Here is a 27,240-nt window from a genome sequence, read left to right as displayed (position 1 = left end):
GAAAGATCTCATTTTTTCTGAATTTGAGAACCATTTTTTATCGATAAAGATTAGACAGTACTTCACACATGAACGTACAATTCATGTTACGTAGTGGACATTTTGATGAGTGTCGTAATGGACAAAACCGTTTCGATGGTAGTGGACAAAAAGTTTCGTAGTAGACATCAACCCTATTCTATGTTTATAACATACTGAAAATTACATGAAACGAACACTTAATTGCTATTTGTTAACACAATACCATTGAAATGCTGAAAGACACATTTATTATGTTTCAGTTACTACTATCCAATAAAGAAATTACAATTATCAAACAAGACAAATCCCATAGAGTTACGATTATCATCCCAATGTTTTCAACGGCAATTTTCAAAGCGCTTAGACAATTACAGTGCACCGTTACGATTCAAATATGATGTAATGGTATAGAAAAACCTTGCAGCTGACTAACTGTGTGAAAAAAATCCCACAAAACGTCGAAATGATCGTAAAGTCTTGGCGTTATAGGCCGTTTTTCACGTTTTTCACGTTTTTCACTATCAACAAGGTAACAAATAGATTACTAGTATTAGACAAAAAACAAAGTCGGTGACCATATGATTATTTTATATCATTAACACAGAAATACACTCTCTCTCTCCCCTCTCACATACACACTATCTCTCCTCTAACACAAACATAATCTCCTCACATTCTCTCTCCCACACACACACTTTCTCTCTCCTCTCACACAAACACAATCTCTTCTCACAATTTCTCTCTTCTCACATTCTCTCTCCCCACACACTTTAACTCCTCTCACACAGTTTCTCTCTCCTCTCACACACTTCGTACACTCTCTCTCACCTCTCACATTCACTTCTCACACACACTGTCTCTCTCACATCTCGCACACACTCCTTTTCCCCTCTCACATACACAAACTCTCTTCTCACATCCCTCTCCTCTCACACACACTATCTCTCTCCTCCCATACAAACACACTCTCTTTTCAAACATTCTCTCTCCTCTCACACACTCTGTCTCTCTCTCTCCTCCCATACACTTCTCACACACACTGTCTCTCTCACATTCTCAAACACACTGTTTCTCTCCTCTCACACACACTATCCCTTTTCGCATTCTCTCTCCTCTCACACACACCCTCTTACATTCTCTCTCCTCTCACACACACTTCTCACACAAACTCTCTTACATTCTCTCTCCTCTCACACACACTTCTCACACAAACTCTCTTACATTCTCTCTCCTCTCACACACACCCTCTTACATTCTCTCTCCTCTCACACACACTTCTCACACAAACTCTCTTACATTCTCTCTCCTCTCACACACACTTCTCACACAAACTCTCTTACATTCTCTCTCCTCTCACACACACTTCTCACACAAACTCTCTTACATTCTCTCTCCTCTCACACACACCCTCTTACATTCTCTCTTCTCTCACACACACACTCTGTCTCTCACATTCTCTTTAGCCCAACCCATCACCGTCGAGCAATCCTTCACTTTGGCCAAAACCGTAATTCAACCCAATTCTTAACATCTCTCATCCAAAACCCACTTCACCCTTAATCTTGTTACCCTTTAACCGACTTCAGGGTCATATCCCCTACCCTACACGACACTTAACCCTTACACCTATACATAACCATAACTCCTCTCCCAGTTAATACTCTCATTACGACTGTTTCCCATCCACATGAGAAATATCAATATGACAGAGATTCATTATGCATCGGGGAGAACGCCATCGTCTACCAATGTCTGAGAAAGGTTGGTACTCGTCCCTTCAGTGAACATTTATTAGGTAAAAGTCCAACAGTTCGAAATAAAAATAAAATTTCTTACATTTTGTATGCGCAAGAAATATTAAATGAGATGAAATAAAGGGTGCTAACTGTGACAATCCTTAAGTCATTGTTAATACATAACGTTACAAATATACGGTTAATTAACAGATTCATTGCACAATATATGTCAAAATCAGTTCACATGTAATCATAGTAATCACTGAACTGTAGAAATATCAACTGAACGAACATTTATATCGTAAATTTCAATTTATATTAAAATGATTTTTTTCAAATGAATTAAAAGTGGTTATATAACATTTTGTTTTATCTGACTCTGGACTCTCAAAAACTTTTTTCAATAATATCAGTCCTTGTTGTTTCCTATTATCTTTGATTGGCCCCTTTGTTCATCATATTTGTGATGCTTAATTCAGTCATCTCTTGATTTACATTTTTTATTGTTGAATTCAACTGCACATTGTTGTATTCTTTCTTCTAGTAATGTCTTTTTGATAGCCTTTTAACTTTAAGTTAGCATTATTCGTTGGATACCGTCAAACTTTCGTTGATTTGGTGGTTTCATGTGAACCACAAATTTGATGTTCAACACATTATCTTAAATAAAATATCCACGAAAATGTTGTCAGGTTTGTGATTTTATCTTGTAGAGCGTTGATTTCCGCTTAATGTGGTTCGCACCTTGCTTATTTCCAACAAAATATTGCAATCCACTTTTACTATAACATGTATGACATGTATGGACACATCTTAGAATCTGTAAAACATGCAAAATACTTAGGTCTCACCATCTCAGCAGACCTAAAATGGAACACCCACGTCCAACAAACCACTGCAAAAGCAAATAAATCCTTAGGTTTCATCAGAAGAAACCTTAAAGTCCAATCGCAAACAATTACAGAAAAAGCGTATACCAAACACTTATAAGATCAAAGTAAGAATACTGTAAAGTTGTACTGTATGGGACCCATCCACAAACAAAAATATGAAATAACTAGAAAAAGTACAAAGACGGGCAGCAAGGTACGTGTGCAATAGACATCACAACACCAGCAGTGTGTCTGAGATGCTAACGTTAGACACCATGAAATGGCAACCATTAAAAGAACGCCGACTACGAACAAGGCTTGTCATGTTCCACAAAATTTTTAATGAAAATATAGCCATTCCATCGCAGAATGTATTACAACAGAGTAAGTCTACTACAAGATCCACCAATAAAGAAAAAATAAGTGGTTTATTATATTTAATTACGGAAAATTGTGTCAATTCCGTCCTCGATTCGTGTTTCCATAGATTGTTTACATTTCCTGTTTACAAAAAAACAGTACCATTATTCTTCAGTTTTATTTCACTCATTTTCGGACATAATTGCAGACATCAACAGTACAGTAAGTAATAACGAAGCTATAGGTGTAGTAAAAAGGTAAAGTTATTAAACCAGTCAAATGTGTTCGTTAGTCAATCCTCATTTGGTAGGAATTCTAGTCAAATCGGCACTTGGTTAAATCGGCACCTGGTCAAATCGGCACCGGGTATAGTCAAATCGGCACCTAGTCAATTTGGCACCTGGTTAAATCGGCACCCGATGTAGTCATTTCGGCACCCATGTTAGATATGTTAATACATGTTCTGTTTCAGTTTTTTTAACAAAAAAAAAATAAACAAAGAAGGGGTAATCCATATATTGACATATTTACATTTATTGTCTTTTTGGGTGGGTGTGGGGTGTTTCTATCTCGGGGGTCCACTTTCTACAAACAAGGTCATAGGATGTGCCCCTGGAATAGGTCACCTTTTCAAGCTTGAAAATATGTGAATAGGTCAGGAAAACTATCAAAAATATATGATAAGGTCAAGGGTGGGGTAACAGAAACACCGCGGCAACTATCAATTAAGTATTGAAGTGGCCCCCAAGGTTTCTGTATGTATTTTTCATTCAACGTAATGTGTATTCAGAGTATTGGATATTCTTATGCATGTTTTAACCAGTTGAACATTTTGCATGATTGTTGGTTTAATGCTGATTGAAGTTTCCTAAATTAAAAACCCACCTTAATTGCTACTTAGCATGCTTTATTTGATAGTATCATGAAAGGGACTCATGGTTTTCCTTTGTATTGTTGTTATATTCTCATAATTAAACAACAGCTTGGGTATTTTAATAAGGGCTTCATTGTTTTATTAAGTTTTTGAAGAAAACACAGCAATAGCTACCTGTAAATAGTTAAAACAACAAAAATGTTAATTAATTTATGTAACTGATAAATCTAGGACTTTGAACATTTTTATCAATGTATCTAATTATTTAATACTGTCAATTAACGTATATGTGTTCCACCTAACTAAAGTTCCAATGGAAACTTTGTTATAAACATTGTCATAATATCTATTCCTGTTAGAACAAATATTCTATACCATTTATTCCGTTAGGAACATATACTGTAATATTTATTCCTAATATTATGAAAGAACTTCCAGTCCGTGACAATCCAACCCCAAAATAATTAAAAATAGAAAGATTAATAGATATTTAGAATTGTTTATATATGTATATCTTATCAAATATTATTGGATGCCGAATTGACTTTAATTTGGTGCCGATTTGACTAGATGCCGATTTAACCAGGTGCCGATTTGACTTTTTCTATGGGTGCCGATTTGACCAGGTGCCGATTTGACTTGTACCCATTTGGTAGGATAATTTAAATTATACACTCTAGCTCATATATACGAGTCATTGTTTTACCTAGTCCAAATTAAATGACGTCTTGAAAGGCTATTACATATTTTTTTTTGCGTAAAACATGACAATCAAAGTGAACATGGAAAGTATCATCACATTTTAACATATGTTGGAGCTGCTATACAAACATGACAAACAGACACAATAACACTCAGTTTCGCATTGTTTCGTATGGATTTAAAATAGTTCTTTAACTGGTACTCCAATACATCATTGACACTCTTTGTAAATTCCATTTATAAATACTATTCAAATTTCTCAAAAACTCCTTCGTATAGTGAATATATAGTTTATTCCTATTTTATTATGGGGCTGGATCGACTTTGGGCTGGATCGACGTGGGCGGGATGAGTTTGGGGCCAGAACGACTGGATACCATATGATTTTCTATACTTTTATACTAATGTATTTCCACCTCTTTCTAAAAATCTGCCCCCTATCCAATAGGCCGAACTAATCATGAAGAGCCCTATTATCTTGAGCATCATTTTTGGGAAAAATTAAACTAATGGCAATCATGGCAATGCGTCAATATCAATCGATTTTTATATCGTCTTAAAGAAATGTGTATATTTAATCGTTATGCCCCAAAAATTACAGTTAACGTCATTTGGCAAGAATTTTTACCATTATTTGTCATGAAGGTACACCAATAAGTACCCTCATTTGTGCGGCATCAGGGTGACCTAATTATCCTTAATATTTTGTATATATACATGTTGTTGTGTTTTTTATATTTTTGAGGATGATCATGATGAGTGAATCAGTTTAGTGGGTGTGTTCATATGTTTTATTACATATTGTACTTTGTATTTTTGTATTTTTGGGACAGTAATTAACTTTCTGGTAGAAAGACCAGTCACAAATGGATAGTCAAATTCTCACATTAAATCTGTACCGATGGCAATATGAATTACAATTAATGTGTTAAATGTCCTCCTTTACACCATAACCCATGGTGGTGCCTCTACTAGAATAGAAGCTGAACATACACTACAGAATATACATACAATGTACATGATGTACATGTAGATACAATATGTTGTACCAGTATTTGAATCCTGATCCTTTCACCCAAAATAACATTTTTTCCCATTCTCTTTTGCTCCATTTCACGTTTGCACAGCCATACATGTACCTTCATACGTTCCCAAGTTTTTTACACCAATAAGTACATGTAAATAGAAATCATTAAAATTTTAACACAATGTTTACGGTATATAACCACAAAAGGAAGTTTGAATTGATTTTGGGGTTATGGTTCTTAAGGTTTAGGAATTAGGGGCCCAAAGGGGCCCAAAACAAGTATTTATCTAGTGTCAGGACAATAAGTTAAAAGAAAATCAATTGTTCTGAAATTGTACCACAATGTTTAATACTGTAAGTAGAAGGTTGGGATATATATTTTAAGGGTTACGCATACGGGGCAAACAGTCTAGGAATAAAGGGCCAAAAACAAGCATTTTTGTAGTTCAAGACAATAAATTGGAGTTATCTTTCTTTTTTCCAGAATGATTGTTGAATCACCTAAAACCAATGCTTTATGAAATTTTCTTTGGAAATTGGAGTTATCTTTCTTTTTCCAGAATAATAGTTGAATCAACTTAAATTAATGCTATACAATATATACAATGCAATATTCACTTTTACTGATAAACAATGATAAATCAAAGCAATCTTTACCGTTCAGTGATTACAAGAACTTTGATTACCATTCTAGGATTATGCCCCTTTACAAGTGGAAAAATTGAAGAATTTTTATGGTACATGTATGTGAGTTAACCATGATGAGTAACAAATCAAGTTTAAGTTTCGTTCGGCTCAACTAATTTTGGCCGAAATAATTCAAATTACAGACTTTGGACTTTGAGAAATTGTTGAAAATCACAGTTATACAGACTTTTTTTCTAAATGCCTTCAGATATTGGGTTGATTTTTGATATGTGAGTTAACCATGAATAGTTACAGATCAAGTATAAGTTTTGTTTCGCTTCGCTAATTTTTGCTGAAATTACAGGCTTTGAACTTTGATAAATTATTGAAAATCATAGTTATATGGATTTTTTTCTATACCCCTCCAGATTTTGAGCTGATTTTTGATATGTGAGACTACCATCATGTTTGTGTCCACATGTGTTACTGAAATTGCACATTTTTCAACTTTTTGAGATGGGGCCATTCAGGTCGCTTTGACACATCTAGTTTAGTTTCTGTTCTCTTAACTAAAATTGTCTCAACTAAATTTAATGAAATGTGTATATAATGCTTATTACCTCTAACCTCAGTTTAAGTTCAATTTTTGGCAGCTTCACTTTTACAGTTCTTGAGTTATGTCCCTTTAAAACGTTTTGTGCTAGCGGGGGCATCATCTGTGTCCCTTTGGACACATTCCCAATTTATTTTTTTAAAAGTTACTATTAATTTTAACCATGACTGTAAGACATTTTATATTTTAATACTTTATGATGTATTTAAATGAGTAGTTATTGTTGCAAAGTCCATTAGAAATTTGAATTGAGATCATTTTTGGAATAAGGGAAAGAGGGAAGTGAAAAAAAAATTGGGGAGGGTCAATTTTTTTCATTTCATATTTCAGAAATTAAAAAGAAAATTTCTTCAAATATTTTTTTGTTGTTGACAGTCAGAGATACATGTGTATAACTCTATAGGGTTATTCCAGAAATAACTTGTGTGTGTTATTACAGATATTTTCACCTTAAATTTTCTAAATCTGTAATAACATATATGCTTGTTATTTGTAAAATTATTTCATTTATAGTGGGCTCTAGGGAACTCTTGAGACTTTTTGCAGAAACTAAATGCATAGTCTTGATAACTAATTTTTTAATTAAATTAATACATTTTTGATGGACCATGGTAAATCAATGAGTCGAGGCTATTAAGGGGTAAACTTAGCTATGATAACAAGGCTCAGTTATTAAAGGAATGTAACTTATTATATAAGACACTTGGGAATTACTGAGAAACTTGTGCAGAACCTCATTTATACATGCTCTGGTCATTATTTCTTACAAAATTTTTTAAACTATATTGTAATTAAGCATGATGTATGTCTGAGCAAATGCTTTGAAGTGATATAGAGAAGCTGTGACAACACCCTTTAGTTATTTCAGGCATATTTTTCTGTAATAACATATAGGTGTACTATGCAAAATTGGCAAACTATGAACTGTTATACAATGTATCTTAAAATAGTTAAGTATGGTGTTCATTATCACTGAACTAGTATATACATGTATTTGTTTAGGGGCCAGATGAAGGACGCCTCCGGGAGTCCGGGTGCGGGAAGGTCTCGCTACATTGAAGACCTGTTAGTGACCTTCTGCTGTTGTTTTTTCTATGGTCGGGTTGTTGTCTCTTTGACACATTCCCCATTTCCATTCTCAATTTTATATAGAAAAAAGTAATATCAATAGAACTTTTATACATTTTAACTAAACTAATGATGTATATTGTCCCTTAGAAACATGTAGCATACATATACATGTACATATGTTATCACAGTTCTTTGATTTTTTAGTGCACAATAACAAATGTATGTTATTTTCCTGTAATAACCCTATAGAGTTAACGTTATATCCCTGACTGGTTGAGAGGATTAATATTCAACAGCATAATGAACTGCTCAAAAGCAACAAAAAAAAATTACATGTAAGTTCATTAGACCACATTCATTCTGTGTCAGAAACCTATGCTGTATCAACTATTTAATCACAATCCAAATTCAGAGCTGTATCCAGTTTAAATGTTGTGTCCATGCTAATGCCCCAACTGTTCAGGGTTCGACCTCTGCGGTCGTATAAAGCTGTGCCCTGCAGAGCATCTGGTTTGTAAGTGGATCTGACCATAACTGAGAAGTTACTACAATGCATGTAATATAAAGGTATAGATAGATAGAGTCTTGGTCTATGGCTAGCAATTAAAGTCATATGAAACCTCAAATTAAAACAAAATTATGCATAGGTTTTTTTTTTAAATTGGATAGTTTTCATTATTAAACTTATGTACATAAATTTTTTTCTGAAGATTTTTTTTTGATTTGTCCACAATAAGAAGAAGTTTACTTTTTTTTAATTGCTTGCTTCCAGGAAGCAATTCACTGACATATTTTTTGTATGCAAAGTGACCTTAGCTTGACCCTTCTTGTAAAAATCCAGTGATCGCAATACACATGATCTGCCACTAAAATATACTATTATCTGACATGTTATACACATGCTCAGTATCCATGCTTATTTGTTGATTGTTTACTATAAGCATGATAAGGTGACAATCGTTAAACTACGGCTTGAAAACATGACAATTTATGAGCAGCCATAATTTCATCTCATAACAGACAAAGGGAAAAAATTTGACGATTATACAATATGTTTGCATAATAAATGATAAATTCGCACTCAAAAGACTAAGTTTATGATATATACATGCATTGGTTGAAGAATTGGATAGACTTCTTTTTTCACCTGTAGTCACTCCTTTTATATGACTTTAACTCATATAAACTTTGCCAACCCTGATTTTTCTGTGTTTGGTTAAATTTGATATACATGTATAGTCAAAGATTTAATCATATAGCAAGGAGATATATTTTGAAGATGTTAATTTTTCTGCCTGAGGTAAATGTCATACCTAGGCTAATGTTCAGTGGAAGTACATTTTAATATAGATATGTGCATGTAGCAATGCAGCCAATTTAATGGTAGTGTGCCAAGCAGATGATCAAAAGGCTAATTACAGACTGGGGGATAGTCCAGGGAAACCCTCTTTATGAGTTACTTTTTTGAAACTCTTGATAATCATGATAATTGTACATGACTTTTTTGCACTTTGGAAGTAGATGTCTGTTAAGCAGATGGCTGGCACTTAATTCTTATCTATTTATAAATTTCATTATCACGATCATTTAATAATAAATCTAACTGGGTCAGCTTTGAATTTTGTAAAAAATAATTAAAACTGCTTGTTTCAAATATAAAAGCTTTTGTTTACAAGTGCTCCAGAATGTTATTAAAATATTGATTAAAAACCATGAATATTACCTGAAGTCATATATATGTTATGATCATGTCACAATGGAAATATTGACTGTTTTTTTTTTAATTAATCCACTGAAATAATCCCAATTGCAATTCATATTGATTTTTGGAATAATTTCAATAATTTACTAAAAATAACATGTGATGATTGCTTTCTTGTTATAATTATAACTATACAATAAACCAGTACTAAAAATGTATACATGTACATTTGTATATCTAAATTGATATGACATTTTACATGTTTTATGAAAATTATAAGAAAATTTTAGAAAAAAATCTTATTGTGAACATTTTTCATTAATTGACAAAACATATCAAGATATTTACTATAGTATATATTTCGTCTAGCACTTTTCTCCAACCAGATGATTTTGATTTACAAGATTGGATTATGATAACAGTAAAATATCTTCTCACATATTAATAATTATTGTTACTGAATTAAATGGACAGTGAGTGGACACTGACGTAAATGAGTGCAACACTAGGTTAAATAGTGAATCTGATTACTTTATCGGTACAGCTGATCTCAGGAAGAAGTAATTGTATGTGTACTAAAAACACTAAATCAATTTAGCCTGAAATAAACTGAGTTATGGACATTGATATCATCATGGTGCGTTGTAATATGAGATGTTTTTCAGGAAGATAGAATGATTCATTGAATGAATGGAGAATGGGTTGTTCTCCTTCTCGTACATCTGAATCGGACGGAAGAAAGATTCACATTAATGGTATGAATTTGTTGTTGTTTAGTGTTTTTGTGTTGTTTTTCCATTATAAGCTACATGTATAAGGACCAAACATCTTTGAATGAGGCATTTGATTTTCAATAAATTGATTGAATCTTTTTATTCAATTTTTAGAAACATGAAAGAAATTATTTGTTATTCAAAATAACATCATTTTGTTACAAAGTATAACAGTAACATAAACAGCTAGCGTGAAAATAATGTTTATTTAAAAAAAATCTTTTTTCATTATGTAATGATTTTTTTCAATTACTGTTTTCCTAGAAAAAAAACTTATGCCCCCACAAGAGATGATTGATATTAATATGTAACCTGCCTTATTTTTACACTGCATGAACTTAACCCTGCATTATACAAGACAAAATCATCATATAGTTCTATTAAAACCCATGTGACATGTGACAAAGTTTTTGATTGGCTATAAGACAATGGATTACATCTGCTGTCAATTACATGGTTGTTTACACTGTATGTGGATACATAACTATTTCCACATAACTATTTCCGTACAGTAATTGTTTTTATAAAGCTGTAAATTTCCCTAATAGCACATCATGCACATGAATAAAGAGCATTTGGATTCACCATGATAGCTGGTATTAGGGTTATGACCTTTTAACTTAACCAATCATAATTAAGTCAAGCTTTGTGTGTACATGGAGTACAACAGATTTATTTTTATTTTCTTTTTTTAGCTATTTTTATGAATGTTATGTTTTATTACTAGTAGTAACAGTTCTCTTGAGATTGTATATATTCAGTAACATTTGGGTCTCAGTGACCTTAATTCCATGAAATGGATACTTTAGTTAAGTTTTATGGTAGTGGATTTATCTGGAACCCTTATTTCTGGGCTTATATTTAACATATTTAGGTTAATAGTATGAGGTTTTTTTTTTGTTAATGATTTTATTTTCATTTTAGGATATGCATGATTACAGTGAAGATTGTTTCCCTTGGATTGATGTTGTATGTTGATTATCTCCCCTGATATGATACAGCTTTATACCTTTATCTGGATGTTGTGTGTTGATTATCTCCCCTGATATGATACAGCTTTATACCTTTATCTTGATGTGTGTTGATTATCTCCCCTGATATGATACAGCTTTATACCTTTAGCTTGATGTTGTGTGTTGATTATCTCCCCTGATATGATACAGCTTTATACCTTTATCTTGATGTGTGTTGATTATCTCCCCTGATATGATATAGCTTTATACCTTTATCTTGATGTGTGTTGATTATCTCCCCTGATAGGATACAGCTTTATACCTTTATATTAATGTTTTGTTATTTTTATTAGAACTTTCTTTGTATACTGTTAGACATATTTTGTTCAAAAGGAAATTATGTACACATCCTAATTTTATATATATATTCACACTAATAGTAGATAGATGTAGACCTGTTAAGGGAAGTAACTCTCAGAAAGGGATGTAACTCTTAAAAATCACTTCAAAGTTTGTGTCAACTTTCTTTCATCAATATATTTTGAAGCTTCTAAGTAAATCAGATGATTTGAATTCTATATCACATATATTCTTTAAAAAACTATATATGAAACTTTATAAAAGTCATTACTCATTTATTAACAAGGAGTTATTTCCCCTTTCATCTCTACCCATTTTAAAATAAGTTATCTGAATGAAGATAATTATAGACTGTTTTTTTCATTGAGCTGGTAAGTAAATTAAATCATTGCCATCAATGTTTGTTATTATCATACAAATAAATAATGTTTCTGAGTGTATCTTGAATTCAACTACAATTTATGTAATACAATTTTGTAATATGGTCAAGAAAATATTTCTCAGATATATAGAAACCTTGCAAATTAAACTGTGTACCCAAATACAAATATAATTCTATATAATAAAATCTAATATGTACATGTAATATTGTTAATATACACAAAATGTGCATTCATATTATTCTGTTTAACTCTCCCTAAAACTTTGTGTGTGGAAAATTAAGGTTTGTAACTTAATAAATGCCCCCACCATCATATTTTTGGAAATATGGATAACATTTTAATTATTTATCAATCTACTTTTACATATTCAATAGTTGTATGATTTCTTATCATGAAGTATGATGCTGAAAAGCCTGTTTTTTTGCACTTTAATTAATTACTTTGATTAAATTGATGGTAATTATAATTAATGAGATAAAAATGTGACTTCCAGTCTATACAGACCAACTTAGTAAAAATCTTTCATACTGATCGATGTAACAATTGTTCATTATAGTCCTAACTTGACAAATAAATTAAAGTGTCAGGTTAAATCAGGTGTAACATATGTATTTTCCCGCGTTTCGGAGTATAGCGGGAAAATGTTGTCTAAAAGGAACCTTTTATAAGAACGGTATATATTTTTGGCGGGTTTTGTTATGTGTAGTGGTACACGTGGTTACGTGGACCAATCATTTGGATTGTGGTGAAAGTGGGTTTTTAATTTTCATGTGTTTGAAAATCATTCTAGCCGCAGACATTCAACACTTAAACTTCAATGTTTCATAATATTTGATATTGTATATTATTTTGCTGTTTTTTCTTGTGATTGAGTTTGGCATCAATGTCCCGAGGCGTGCCTTGCACTTGCTCCGAACACAGGTTTCCATATCAATTTTCTTTAGTAAAGTTTTTTGATGGTTTTTCCTGGGCGGCGAGGTTACGTTAAAGACGGATATATATACATACATACAACTCGTCTAAACATCAACCCAACAATGTTAGATCTGTAAATTTGCTTTCGCAAATTTTTGGTTCTTCCCTCGCCGGGATTCGAACCCATGCTACTGTGATATCGTGACACCAAATCGCCTGCACTGCAGCCGTCCCGCTAGACCACACGACCACCTGGGCTCTCAAAAAAAGAGCTTTCGGTGGGCATGTGTTACCTTTCCACGTCAGTTTTAATCTAGCGGCGTACTACAGTACATGATATATAAGGCATGAAGATGTTATTGTTACAGATCAGCTAAATTATCTATAGTAAAGGATCCTACAAATTAATGTAAGATACATACATGTACAAAGAGATATGGGCTCTTATTGATTCAGAGTAAACTTGTTTCAGATGTTTATTCTTTCTGTGTACCTCATTTGGAATGTATTTGTATTTCATATAAATCATGATTTATAATATAAAATATAAATTAAACGCCGGCTCTGTTAGTCTGCACGGCTGAATGCAATTTGTGTTTGTTATTATTGTAGTGTAGTTAAGACGTATAGTAACAATCTAGTCTTTCAATTGATATCAGATCTGCTCTTGAATAATTGACTTAATTGCACTTACATGTAGAATTGCAACTTTGTCTAAAATTCTAATAATTAGTATAACAAAGGTTGAATGATAACCTCAATCACGATAATTTACTGAAAAGAAAAAAATGTGCTTTTTGTTTTAAATTTTACATTTTACAATTAACATGATTAAATTTTACATATTAGATTATACTTTTACAGTTAACGTTACAGTCGACACTTTTCAGTTACATTTTGAATTTTACATTTTACATAATGTCATTCAACAGTTATATTTTACATTGTAAACTTTACATTTTTCAGTTACATTTTGAATTTTACATTTTTCAGTTACATTTTGTATTTTACATTTTTATACGCCCGTCAAAATTTTGACAGGACGTATTATGGTATACAAATGTCAGGTGTGCGTCCGTCCGTCCGTCCGTCTGTCCATCCGTCTGTCCGGCGTAAACATGTCGCACCATAACTTGAGAACGACTAATCCAAATTTCCTGAAACTTAATATAGTTGTTTCTTATGATGGTCAAATGATCTGTATAATTTTTGTTGAAAATAATATTTAAACTTTTTGAGTTACGGCACTTTGTAACTAAAACAGGGGTGTGGCACCGTATCTCAAAAACGTTTCTTGATTATTGCTTAAAACTTTACACACTTCTTAGTTATATTAATCTTAATATCTGTATACTTTTTGGTGATGATTCAAAATTTCATTTTTGAGTTTTTGAGTATTTTGTAAAAAAGGGGGAGGTTTTTTTTTACATGTCGCGCCGTATCTCAAAAACGATTTATGATTATTGCTTAAAACTTTACACACTTCTTTGTTATATTAATCTTAAGATCTGTATACTTTTTGGTGATGATTAAAAATTTCATTTTTGAGTTATTGAGTATTTTGTAAAAAAGAAGGAGGGTTTTTTAACATGTCGTGCCGTATCTCAAAAACAATTTATGATTATTGCTTAAAACTTTACACACTTCTTTGTTATATTAATCTAAAGATCTGTATACTTTTTGGTGATGACCATGATGACTCAAAATTTTATTTTTGAGTTATTGAGTATTTTGTAAAAAAAGAAGAGGTTTTTTTTTTACATGTCGCGCCGTATCTCAAAAACAATTTATGATTATTGCTTGAAACTGTACACACTTCTTTGTTATACTAATTTAAAGATCTGTATACTTTTTGGTTTGATTCAAAATTTTATTTTAGTGATATTTGTAAAAAAAAAAAAACAGGGTGGGGTGGGGGGGGAGTTTCACATGTCCCGCTGCGTCTCAAAAACAATAAATGGTTATTGCTTAAAACTTCCTCAGAAACTATTTATGATTATTGCATAAAACTTCCACACAAGACGTCGGGCGTATCATGCACTCATGGCGCAGCTGTTTATTCAGTTACATTTTGAATTTTACATTTAAATTTTACAGTTTTATTTTACATTTTACAGTTATATTTTACATTGTTAATTTTACATTTTACATTGTAAATTTTACATTTTACATTGTAAATTTTACATTTTACATTGTAAATTTTACATTTTACATTGTAAATTTTACATTTTACAGGTATATTTTACATTGTTAAATTTACATTTTACAGTTATAGAACCAACAAGTATCACCTATATTAATGACAATGATGAACACAGGAAGACAGGAAGTATAAAGTCACTCAGTCTTAGACCAGAGTCACGTAAAAATGGCGTCCAATCTACCGTCAAAGATTCAGTGTGATGTTATGATCAGTTTTAATTCAAAAGATTTGAAATTCACCCAGAAAATTGCAGGTATTATTATTTTTTTTCATGCCTTGTTGAAGTTTAAAAGTGAAACCTTATAAGGTATGTTGTTTTGGCAGCAGCATCAAATTTGGTTCAAGTCTGTGATTAGGTAACTGGTTGTTTAAGGGGGATTACCATTATGTCATGATCAGTTTTATCTCAAAAGATTTGAAATTCACACAGAAAATTGCAGGTATTTGTATATATTTTTCTAGCCATGATGTGATCCTACATGCCATTGTAGGAGTCAACATTTATGTTCAGTCTGTGACTCATTTGAATTTTTACATTAGCTATTTTCTCAAACGTACTGTTATAGAACTCTATAAAACATTTGCAGAAGCTTGTTTATGATACCCAATAAGACATCTATCCACCAGAGTTCAAATGAGGTGGATGTAAGCAATTTATAATAGGCCTTACAGCCCTAAACAATTAAAAAAAATCCATACCATTATGTCAGCTATAAAAGGCCAGACATAAAAAAAATGGAAACAATTCAAACAAGATAACTAACAGCCTAATGCATATCCAAACAGTTTACAAAAAACAAGTATGTCAGACATCAACTAACAACAACCACTGAACTACAGTTTCCCGACTTGGAACAGGCACATAAAGAATGAAGTAGGGTGATACATGTTTGAAAATGATCAACTCTTGCCATAACCAGGTTATTACACCAGAGATGGGTCCGATTACTTTCAATGTAATTGATTAAATTACAATTACTTTGTCATTTGTACGATTAAATTAAATTAATGATTACATCATTTCTGAATGTGTCTGATTAAATTAATGATTACATTGGCAAAGTATTCATGATTACATCTGATTACAATGAATTTAAAAATATAACCATTTGAATAATGTGAATGAATTATCTTTTAATACAACTATAGCACTTTTTAGAAAGGATTTTGTTAAATATATACCAGTATATATATATGATAACTTCATCCATTTAATAAACCACAAAAGTTCACTACACACATACATGAACATTGTGTCACTGGTCATGACCCATTACACTTTACCATCATTAATCTCCAGTCCAGTCCAAGTACATACAAAAATTTGCTTTTTCTAAACAAGATATTTGTCCAACTTTTAATTAAGTTTGTGCTAATTAGATAAATTTTCTCATGTCAGATTAATCTTTTATCATATATATTGTCCTTCAGCTATACTCAATTAGAAATTGCAATAAAAACAAACCTTAATTGGTTTCCTACCTGTCAATTCAAAGTTGACAAAAATCACAGTATAAACAAAAGATTATACTTCAGGGTTAAAATAGTATAATAATACTTAGATATTTAACAATTTTTATCAAATATATATATGAAAATCTTTAAATTATGAATAAATGTACAATAACTTTTACTACATGTACTAAGACCAGAGACATAAAATTGTATTATATGTCTCTTCTTTAGGCTAATTAATGATGACTTTTCAATACTGTAACAGTTTATTTTTTTCTAAAGTATACCAATCAATTATCATGCTATAATGTAAACCAAACTATTTTAACATGTTAAATATTTATTAAATAAGAATAACAAAAAAAGGTTCATTTATTGACCATAAACACAGTTCAAGTTTTTTTCATTGTAATCAGAATGTAATCAAAAAGTAATCAGGATTACAGGGTATTTTGAAAAGTAATTGATTAAATTAAATTACATGTAATCAGATTTTTGGCTGATTAATGATTACAATGATTACTTGAAAAATTGTAATCAATTACAGCTGATTAACGATTACAATTACAATTACCCCAACTCTGTATTACACCTTTGATGTGACAAGCCATTATATACAGAGTTTTATAATTGAAAATGTAAGAAGGCTGGTGCCAAATATATTATACTGCGGATACATTATTATTCGTTGGATATCAATTTTTGTACATTTCCTGGGTGCATATGAACCACAAAATTAACTGTTCAAGGGATAACAAAATTTCTAAAGGCTTGTAAGCAGGCTTCCATAAAACCACAAAATTAGTTATCCACAACATGAAAGTTTTCCTTAATCCAAAAAAAATTGTACCCACGAAAATAAATGAATCCATAGTTAAATTCATTTCAGTTTTAATTCTTATAAATATTTTTCATTTAGAAAAGATAGAAGAGCAGGGTTGGACAGTATGGTACACCAGACCAGAGATGGATCCTGTAGAAGCTCTTAGTAAGAAAGGGGAGGCAATCCTTAGTTGTAAGGTAAACAGTATTTGTAGGACAAATCATTTAAATGTACTGGTAGATATTGTATTGAATGCATTGTAAACACCAAATATAATATCATCTTTAAAAAGAGTTATAATTTCTGAAAAAAAATCCCCATTTGCTTTTTTTCAGATCTTATACGTACTACTCTAAATAAATTTTGTTTCATGCTCATTTTCATTTTGGTTTTCTAGAAATTTTGAGTAATTTGATTTTGAACTATTTCAGAAGTTTGTAATAATAACCTTCCCCTTTTGTTTCATGCAAATTAAATACAAGTTTATACTGTGAATTCATTATTATTCATTGGATACCAATTTTCGTGGCTTTTGTGGGTACAGGTGGACCACGAAATTAAATGTTCAACGAATAGCAAATTTTCCTTAAGCTTATATGCAGACTTCGTCAAAACCACGAAATTTAGTATCCACGAACATGCAAGTTTTCCGTAATCCACGAAAATTGGTACCCACGAAAATAAATGAATCCACAGTATACATTTTGTGTAATTTTGATTTTGAACTTTTTCAGATGTTTGTTATGATTATAAGCAAGGATTCCTGCAAGGACTCACAGTTTGCTGATGAGCTTGCCTTGGCTTACATCTCTAATTCTTCAATATATCCTGTCAGTCTGGAGAAGTTCAGAGATATCAGCCCTTTACTAGAAGGAGGAATGTATGTCACCTTAGAAATTTTTATTTTAAGTCCCAAAAATTCAGATAGTATAACAGTGGAATATTAATTTTGTTTTCTCAATCAACAAAAATTGGGAACAACTTAGAATAGATAAATGAAACCACTATATTCCATAGATTAATAGTAAACAACAGTCTATAAATATATAAATACTTTTTTTCACCCACATTTTGTAATTTTACAGGAAACTTATGCTCGCCAGGATAAATTGGACATTTTTCTTCAAGCCTGAAATATATGAAAGCAGCTTGCAGAGTTTGCTGGCATCAATGACGGAAAATATGTCAAATCTGCAGCCTCAACTTGACCCAACTCAAGTTTCCGACTCGGGGGATATTAATTTTCACGGAATGAACGTCAGTATAAATTTCGATACAAATGACGAGAATAATTACCATGAGGATGATATTGGCGGAGAAGATGAAGAGGGCATGACTGAACATCGTAGACCAATCAGACCTCTCCAAACCAGACAGACGGGACTGAAATACGATTTCTGGGACAGAAATTTTGACAATAAAAGTGAAGTCTCATGGGTGGAATTCAAAAAGAAATTTGAAACAGACTACCATGACAAAATTGTCAAACAATACTCAGAGGATAGATTTAAGTTTTTCGTTAATTTGATTTATAAAGATATTTTTGATTTGCAAAAAACTGTGAAAAAGAGTCAATTTGAAGCCTTCTGTGAAGGAAACCCAGATGCTGATATGCATAGATTTTACAATCGTCTTCAGGCTTATGCTACAGGATATCATGCCATGGTGGAGGTTTTTAATATGTCTAGTTCACTACGACTCACAACTATACAAAATCTTGGTAAATCTTTTGCCTTAATAAAGAGGGGGGTAGGAGGGGTCCTGATCCTGAAATCCTGGGCTTAAACACGTCCCGAAAAAGGTCCTGCGCCACCCCCCCCCCCCTAATAAAAAATGATATGGGTATCTAAACATTAATATTAAATTTTTTTCATACTTTGCTAAATCATATCACCTTGATATCACAAGTGATGTTTTTGCATTAAAGCTTTTAGACTAAAGCAATGGTTTTATATATCAATTAGGATTTTAAACGTTTCAGAGGTGCCAAAAAATGACTTATCGATGTACCTTTTCTGTTGTTAAATAATGACATAAAAATGTGAGATTAATTACAACTATTTCATCAAATACTGCTCTTCTCAACACTCTATTTAGTTTCATATAGTTCCTTTTTTTTATGCCCCATTTATGGGCATTATGTTTTCTGGTCTGTGCGTCTGTCTATTCATTCGTCCGTTTGTTATTCTGTTGTCTGTCCCGCTTCAGGTTAAAACTTTTGGTCCAGGTTAAAGTTTTTTGATTTAGTTGAAATCCAATCAACTTGAAACTTAGTACACATGTTTCCCATGATATGATCTTTCTAATTTTAATGCCAAATTTAAGTTTTGACCCCAATTTCACGGTCCACTAAACATAGAAAATTATAGTTCGAGTGGGGCATCTGTGTACTATGGACACATTCTTGTTTAATTGCATTTCTAGAATTAAAAAAAAATCCAGCATGGCTTTTGAAATGAAGTATTTGAACAAATATATATATATACCCACATGCAATTGATTAAAAAAGGGAGATAACTTTTGTTTCCTTTTATTTTCATGTGATTTATTTGTAAATCAAGACAAGACAGTTGTATTTATTTTGTAGACTGGAAAGTTAAGAAAGCTAATTCTGCATAATTTATTTATAATTTTTTTTTAAATCAATGATTTAATAACCTGAACTTAGTATTCAATATGTTGGACTGTATATACATACAGAAATGTTTGTGTGTAATTACTTTTTCAAACAATAGCAGAAATATGAGATTTATCTTAGATTTACAAGAAATGCTGCTTCTACATAATGATATCAAAATTTTAAGCCATTTTTTAAATATTTTGATACACCTACATGTATCATACAGCAATTTTTGCATTAAAAAAAAATCAATGTAAAAATTTCTCAATTTACAATACTATGCATTTTTCAATGCTTTTCGTACTGTTGTGAATGGTTTTATTTTAATTTTTTTTATTTTACAGGCAATTTCTCCTTTCCTGCTGTTGTCCAAGGTCTATCAAAGATGTTAAAAGATGCTGATCCAAATATCAGGGCTGTCGCAACTATTGCTTTGGCTAAATCAGGTAAACACTGGTTATTATTTACAGTAGATTGCACTGAGTGTGTAGGCTAAGGTAATATCTTTAGTTAGCTTGCTTCTTAGCTGAACCATTAAGTCATTAGAAGGTAAGGTATACTACCCTCCTGTCGAAGTAGCCTAGTCCTACAGACAAACAGATTGGTTATCTGTCAGATAAGTCCAGTCGTAAAGAAGGGTAGCTTACCAAACCAAAATGTGTCTTCACGGTTCTGCTAACAAGCAAACTAACCAAGGATACTACATTTGCCTACACACTCAGTGCAATTGGCTGTTAATTGCAGAAATATTTTGGTTTATCATGTTGGAAGACTAGACATGTGCCTGTCCGAAGTCTTGTTTCTTGTCAGTTGTCTTAAACTTTAGTTATATCCTTTTTTCTGTCATTAAAGGAATTGTGTCCGATAGCAACATTTAAAAAACCTACATATTTACAACTGATTTAGGCTAGATTACATCGTATACATACTTGTCTTATGCATATCTAGTTTCCTAAGTTTGTTAATACCCTCAGACATAGATACAGTATAATACTTTGACAAACTATGCAATAAGATTTATAATAGAAAGAAAGTTTTATGGGGTATCTCTCTATGAAACAAATTCAGCTTATGCACTGCAAAAAAACCCACAAAAGTAAAGCAAGTTGAAGGAACAGTACTTTTATTGGTGTTCTTCATCTCAAAGCTCATATAAACTTCTTTTTACACAGAATATTTAAGGTCTACTTTAAGTGTCAAAGTTATGAAAGGAACTTTTCTATCTATAGTAAATAACCTCAAAAATGTTGTGCACACTTTTAAATATCCTGCTACACAGAGTATTTAGTGTGTACAATATTTTTTATGTTAATACTTTGATTTCTCATAGAAAAAAATATTGCAGTCATTCTTTGTTATTTAGTTCTATATTCCATATTTAAGATTCTATATTCCATATTTAAGATAGACAAAAAACTCTCTGACAATCATTAGATGTATTACATGAAAATTTAATTATTATGTACAAATAAACAAAAACAAGCAATAATTTCATTTACAGGATGGCATCCTGATAATAATATAGAAATACAAAGACAAATAAAAAAAAAATGTCTTGATGAAAATGTAAGAAGGAATAATACTTGATCGATATCTAAATGTACTGCTGTAAATTTGTGTCTTTTAAAATCTATATTATATCAATTCCTAATGATTGTTTTGATTGAAATTGTATCAACTATTTAAAATTTTATAATTTTAGTATTGTCAATATAAATTTCACCATCTATTATTATAGCGAAGAACAAGAAAGCTACTGTTGACCGTATAATGGGTATGTTAGACGATGAGGACAGACTCGTGAGGGAGAGCGCCTGCCTTGCTTTGGGATACCTGAAACCAGGGACAAAAGCTGAGGAGGTAGTGGCGGACAAATGGTTGGTCAAATTTACTTTTATTAAAAAAAAATAATTAACATCCAAATACATTATGTGCTTTTCTATACTGACATCTAGTTTGAGTTAGAAACATTATACAGACTTAATCTTTCTTGACCCTGTAAAGTGTTTTTTTTTGTTTTGGTTGAGATTAAATTTCATTTTAAAGATAGGTTTTGAGATGACATACTTTGATTGTTAAGATATCATTTCTGGGTCATAGTTATGAACTATAGAGCAAGGCTCAAAGAAATTAAAATTGTTCAGATTAATTTTTTTTTTAAAGACTAGTAGACAGTATAACAAGTTGAATTTGTCTGTGTACAGACTGTCAACATGGCAATCAAGGGGAAATAACTCTTGTTCATATTGTGTCAATTGAAAACTTATTTATTATGGAACCAAAACTTTTTGAGAGATTATTCATGTCCCAGATTCTTTATATTTTTTCAATAATAAAATTTAAGAGAGGCAATATTTTATCTTTAATATTGCAAAATTATCGAAAAAATCCCTCATTAGAACCCCCCTCTTAAGTAGTATTGTGATTACCAGAATAAACCTGATCAAAACCCTGGTATCAAATCAGGTGCTGCTAAGAGTCAACAGTATCTTATAAATCATCTATTCACCTAAAAAAATCATCTGTTATTAAATTATTTTACACCTTGTCTAGATTAAATTCATGAAGTAAATCATTACTCTACAGATTGGTTTCTGTCCATTTCTTTACGTAATCGATATGCATTGCTTATGGTTTTACTTAGAGCTGTTCTAGAATTATAAAAATGGGGTTTGTGAGGTACTTTTTTAATATCCTGACCACCTATAAAATTAAATTTCTATTTTTCTTATATATCCCCTACAAAATGTTAAGGAACATAGAACCATCCATATTAATCTAATTTGAAAGCCTCCCTTCTCCAAAATATATTTAATTTTGCTTTAAGTCCATATCATTTGGTCTCTGATGGATAGTTTGTCTCATTTGCAATCATTCTTCATTTCCTGATTTGTTTTATGTAAACTTAATTAACGCTTGGTTAAGAATAATCTTGTTTCTTATTTTTAGACATTAGGGGCTTATAACAATTTAGTATAGATTCTATGAGGTAAAAATAATTTTTTTACTTGAAAAATGTTTAAAAATAAAAACATGTAATGGGGGACAAGAGGGACCAAAGAAAAACATGTATTATGATATTTTCTTGCCATTTTAAAGTTAGTATTGTAAATTTTAGTTAGCAGTAATAACCAGTTTAATTATCTCCCCTTGAGTTTGTTTAATGGTTATCTCCCTTAAATTAGCCAAATGTGTAATTTAGATATTTTAAACTATACATATATATGACAAAAATTCTTTGCAAATACTACGTTTTATCATTAATTTATATATGATAAAATTATATACTATAATAAAACAAGCAACAAATCTGAATAAACATCTCAAATTATTTTGTCATTTTCTATTAATTGCTGACTATTGTAAAAAAAAATAAAAAATTATGAGTTACTTAAAGGTTTAATATTCAAACAGGAGGAATGACCCTATAAAGCATGTGAGAGAAGCAGCAGAAGTTGCTTTGAAGAGAATGGGCGGAGACCATGCTGCCAAATGTATGCAGGTTACCAAGGTGTTGGCATCAGAAATGGAGTTCTTGAAACAACCAGAATCATAGCAACAAGGTCGTCATGGTGATGAAACATAGCAAACAATTTATATTTGTTGAATTTTTTTAAGGCAGATTTATAAGAACATAATATTATATTTGTACATAATAGAGTAAATTGATTTGGTTGGAGACTCACCAGGATATCAGCTTTTTTTGTGCTGAACAGCTGAAGTGGTGTAAAGCAATCATCCATCAATCAATTTGGTTGATGATATATTGAGATTAAGAATTATTATCTTTTTGATTGTAAGTATTTATCAGTGGTTCTTTTTGTCAGATTTTGCTGCATTGAAAAGTATATATTTCTAGTGCAGTAAATATGATAAATTTGGTAATAGTTGACCTCTTATCCCTTGTTAGTAAAATTATTTAATAAGGTGAGATCTTTATTTTTTTTCTTTCTTAAAAAATAGAACAATAAAGACAACACCCATCAATTACCGCATGGTAGTAGTTTATTTTGGTCTACATGTTTCGCCAACAAGGGTGGCGTCTTCAGGACAATATTACACATGAAATCAAACAGTGAAGTACAAATTTTGCGGTTGTGTGGTTCATGGAACTATAGAGGTTGTTCTGTTTAATTTTCTTTAGAAAAAGTCTGAAACACTCTTGTATTTTATGAAAGTCTTTGATAATGTCACAAAAAGAGAAAATAGCTTTTAATTATTTAAAAAGAAAAAATTAAGGTCCAAAAAGGGCAACAACCTGAAAAAACAAAAAATAAGACATTTATAGAGCCTCAATCTTTAATATTATTTGATATACTCTACTAGAACTGCTGTTAACAGTGTAGTAACGATAACAAGTCATTATAAAACTTATTTTACATTTTTGTTCATTTTTAGGCCCAATTTATGGGCACTATATGTTTTTCAGTCTGTGTGTCAGTTTGTTAGTCCATTTTACTGTCTGTCCCTCTTCAGGTTAAAGTTTTTGATCAAGGTAGTTTTTGATCAAGATAGTTTTTGACGAAGCTGAAGTCCAATCAACTTGAAACTTAGTACACATGTTCTCTATTATAAAATTTTCCTAATTTTAATGCCAAATTACAGTTTTTACTCCAAATTCTACTCCTATTTCCCAGTCCACTGAACATTGAAAATGATAATGTTGGGAGGAGTGGGGCATTCTTGTACTATGGACACATTCTTGTTTATACCTTAATTAGTATCCTTGTCATTGTTTTTTTGTTGTCAAACCCTTTATAAGGTTAATATAATAATATAAATATTACTCTCAAGTCATTGAGCAGTTGTAGTTTCAACTTCTGCTTTTTTATATAAATATTAAAAACTAGATATTTTTCTTGCAATTGACATGTGTTGCAGGAATAAAAAAAAAGAACCAAATATATGTCAAACTTGGGGGGAGGGGGAGGATGCTCTAGATAAAATTAGTCGAAAATGTAATGATTTACAAAAAAAAGTTTATCTCATGCTTCTTTTTTGGTAAATATGATTAAAAAAGAAGGTTGCGTCTAGGTGCTTATTTCAAAGCTACAGGTAGTGAAAAATATATGTGAAAAGAAAACAAGCTGAGAACACTGAGAAACCACACAAAATTTGATTGATGAAATATTTAACATCTGCTTTTAAAAGCATGTTTATTGGTTATTTTACAATAATTATTTATTGAGATTTTTTGTGTAGACAAATTATATTTTTATGTTGTCACATTTTTTTCTTGTTATGAAATTGTGTTTATATATATATATTAACTTTGAAATTTTATATTTTGTAAACAGATATATGTGGACTATAGTATTTTGATGCTGATTTCAATTATTTGATTAAGAGGTTTATACTTTAAATTACATATACCTACAATTTTGGAGGAAAAATTTGAAAACCGTTTTTACAAAAAAATCATTTATCCACTCTCAACAGTTAAATTTTTCTAATATTTAAAAAGTGAGGCAAGCCTTGTGGTTTAAATATGAAAATTCAATGTCTTGAGAGCATAAATATTGTATCATACTTGATGCAGTTGTAGAATCTATATGTTTGTCATATGTTAAGATTTAAATCACCAGAACTATAACACCCCTGCTTTAAAAATAGAGGGGGTATACAATTTTACCTCTGTCTGTCTGTCCATCCATCCGTCCAATGAATATTTTTCGTCTCATCTTTCTCAAGATCTACATCATAAGGATTTCGGAAATTTGGTTTCAGTGTTTATATTAGTCAGCTATACCGTGTGATGTGTTTTCATATTCATCACTCAACAACTTTCTGTTTACCAAACACTTACATATTTTTACGCTACTGAAATTATCTAGTGGCGGTGGGAGTATCATCAGTTTATTCAAAATAAATTTCGAAAATAACTTAGAAATGTTCTCATGCCACATGAAAACAAACTTTGCTCACTGTATTATATATATATATATATTGTATTGTTGTCAAAAGAAGTTGTCTGTGATAATATTATCTATTTATATATTTTCTTTCAGAATAAAAAACTTGTGTCTAATAAATTGGTTATACTGTCAAATTATTGTCTTTTTTTTTAATAGTCTCAAAATGGGTGTCACTAGCAGAGCAGAAAATGCTACCCATTAGGAGCCTCTGAGTTGGCATAGGATTTTGGAAGAGATCCTTTAATGCAAGCTTTTGTTATTTATGTAATATCATATGGACTGTTGTATAACAATAAGTATTTTTTTCTGGTTGTCAATTTGTTGTCTTCACACCCCCCCCCCCCTCATCCTTGAAGATATTGATTTGATAGTTGGTATATAGTTTTATTATGACAAGTTACAGATCAACTTTGAATTGTTTTCCAGTCTAAATATAATGTGCAGAGTTATGGCCCTTGGAATTTAGAAAATTCAGTTAATTAATCAGTTTTCCACACTTTTTTCAGTCATGCTTGGAGATGTTGAATTGATATTTGTTATATAGTTTACACCATGACAATTAATAAATCAAGTTAGCATTTTGTTCCAATAGTATGCATTGTTAACCGGTGGAGGACTATGTTATACTCTCAGAATGATAATTGATTTTTTCATGAGCTTTTCTCATCTCTTTGCGTCCAGCCCCGTCCTTGGTCGTCATCCTCATGGTCAGTCGTCGTTAATTTTTACAAAAATCTTCTCCTCTGAAACTTCTGGGCCAAATTAAACCAAACTTGGCCACAATCATCATTGGGGTATCTAGTTTAAAAAATGTGTCCGGTGACCCAGCTTACCAACCAAGATGGCCACTATGGCTAAAAATAGAACATATGGGGTAAAATGTATATTTTGGCTTATATCTCTGAAACCAAAGTGTTTAGAGCAAATCTGTCATGGGTTAAAATTGTTTAATATTTAAGTCAAAATCTATCTGCTGATGAAATTTTCAGATGAATCTGACAACCCGTTGTTGGGATGCTACCCCTTAATTGGTAATTTTAAGGAAATTTTGCTGTTTTTGGTTATTATCTTGAATATTATTATAGATGGAGATAAACTGTAAACAGCAATAATGTTCAGCAAAGTAAGATCTACAAATAAGTCAAATGACCAAAATGGTCAGTTGACCCCTTCAGAAGTTATTGTCCTTTATAGTAAATTTTACCAATTTTTCTTAAATTTTTGTAATCTTTTAC

The 27,240-nt window shown here is 31.3% G+C and overlaps 1 protein-coding gene across 8 annotated transcripts; it reads left to right on the top strand.

Annotated features, from left to right (window-relative positions):
• Positions 1 to 3,093: 3,093 nt before the first annotated feature.
• On the top strand, positions 3,094 to 26,139 carry LOC139527001 (uncharacterized). 8 transcript variants are annotated; one of them, XM_071322209.1, is made up of 10 exons: positions 3,116 to 3,246; positions 10,271 to 10,360; positions 11,303 to 11,347; positions 15,259 to 15,445; positions 17,567 to 17,667; positions 18,205 to 18,350; positions 18,556 to 19,190; positions 20,435 to 20,536; positions 21,829 to 21,967; positions 23,505 to 26,139. In XM_071322209.1, the coding sequence occupies exons 4-10, from the start codon at positions 15,358 to 15,360 to the stop codon at positions 23,644 to 23,646; spliced, it is 1,353 nt and encodes a 450-aa protein (XP_071178310.1). In that variant the 5' UTR covers positions 3,116 to 3,246; positions 10,271 to 10,360; positions 11,303 to 11,347; positions 15,259 to 15,357; the 3' UTR covers positions 23,647 to 26,139. The 8 variants fall into 8 exon arrangements, with proteins under 8 accessions (XP_071178309.1, XP_071178310.1, XP_071178314.1 ...); XM_071322211.1 differs by having other exon boundaries at positions 3,192 to 3,211; XM_071322213.1 differs by lacking the exon at positions 10,271 to 10,360 and having other exon boundaries at positions 3,120 to 3,246.
• Positions 26,140 to 27,240: the final 1,101 nt, after the last annotated feature.

The sequence above is a fragment of the Mytilus edulis genome, chromosome 6, assembly GCF_963676685.1.
Source record: "Mytilus edulis chromosome 6, xbMytEdul2.2, whole genome shotgun sequence".
NCBI lineage: Eukaryota > Metazoa > Mollusca > Bivalvia > Mytilida > Mytilidae > Mytilus > Mytilus edulis.
The sequence above is the reverse complement of the archived record's forward strand: the minus strand, read 5'-3'. Positions and strand labels throughout refer to the sequence as shown.

Bases quoted from the DNA above. Each gene is read 5' to 3' on its own strand.
- LOC139527001 (XM_071322208.1), top strand. From the start codon at position 15,358: ATGGCGTCCAATCTACCGTCAAAGATTCAGTGTGATGTTATGATCAGT. The intron at 17,668-18,204 runs GTAAACAGTATT...GAACTTTTTCAG, and splicing joins AGGCAATCCTTAGTTGTAAG to ATGTTTGTTATGATTATAAG. The intron at 21,968-23,504 runs GTTGGTCAAATT...ATATTCAAACAG, and splicing joins GAGGTAGTGGCGGACAAATG to GAGGAATGACCCTATAAAGC.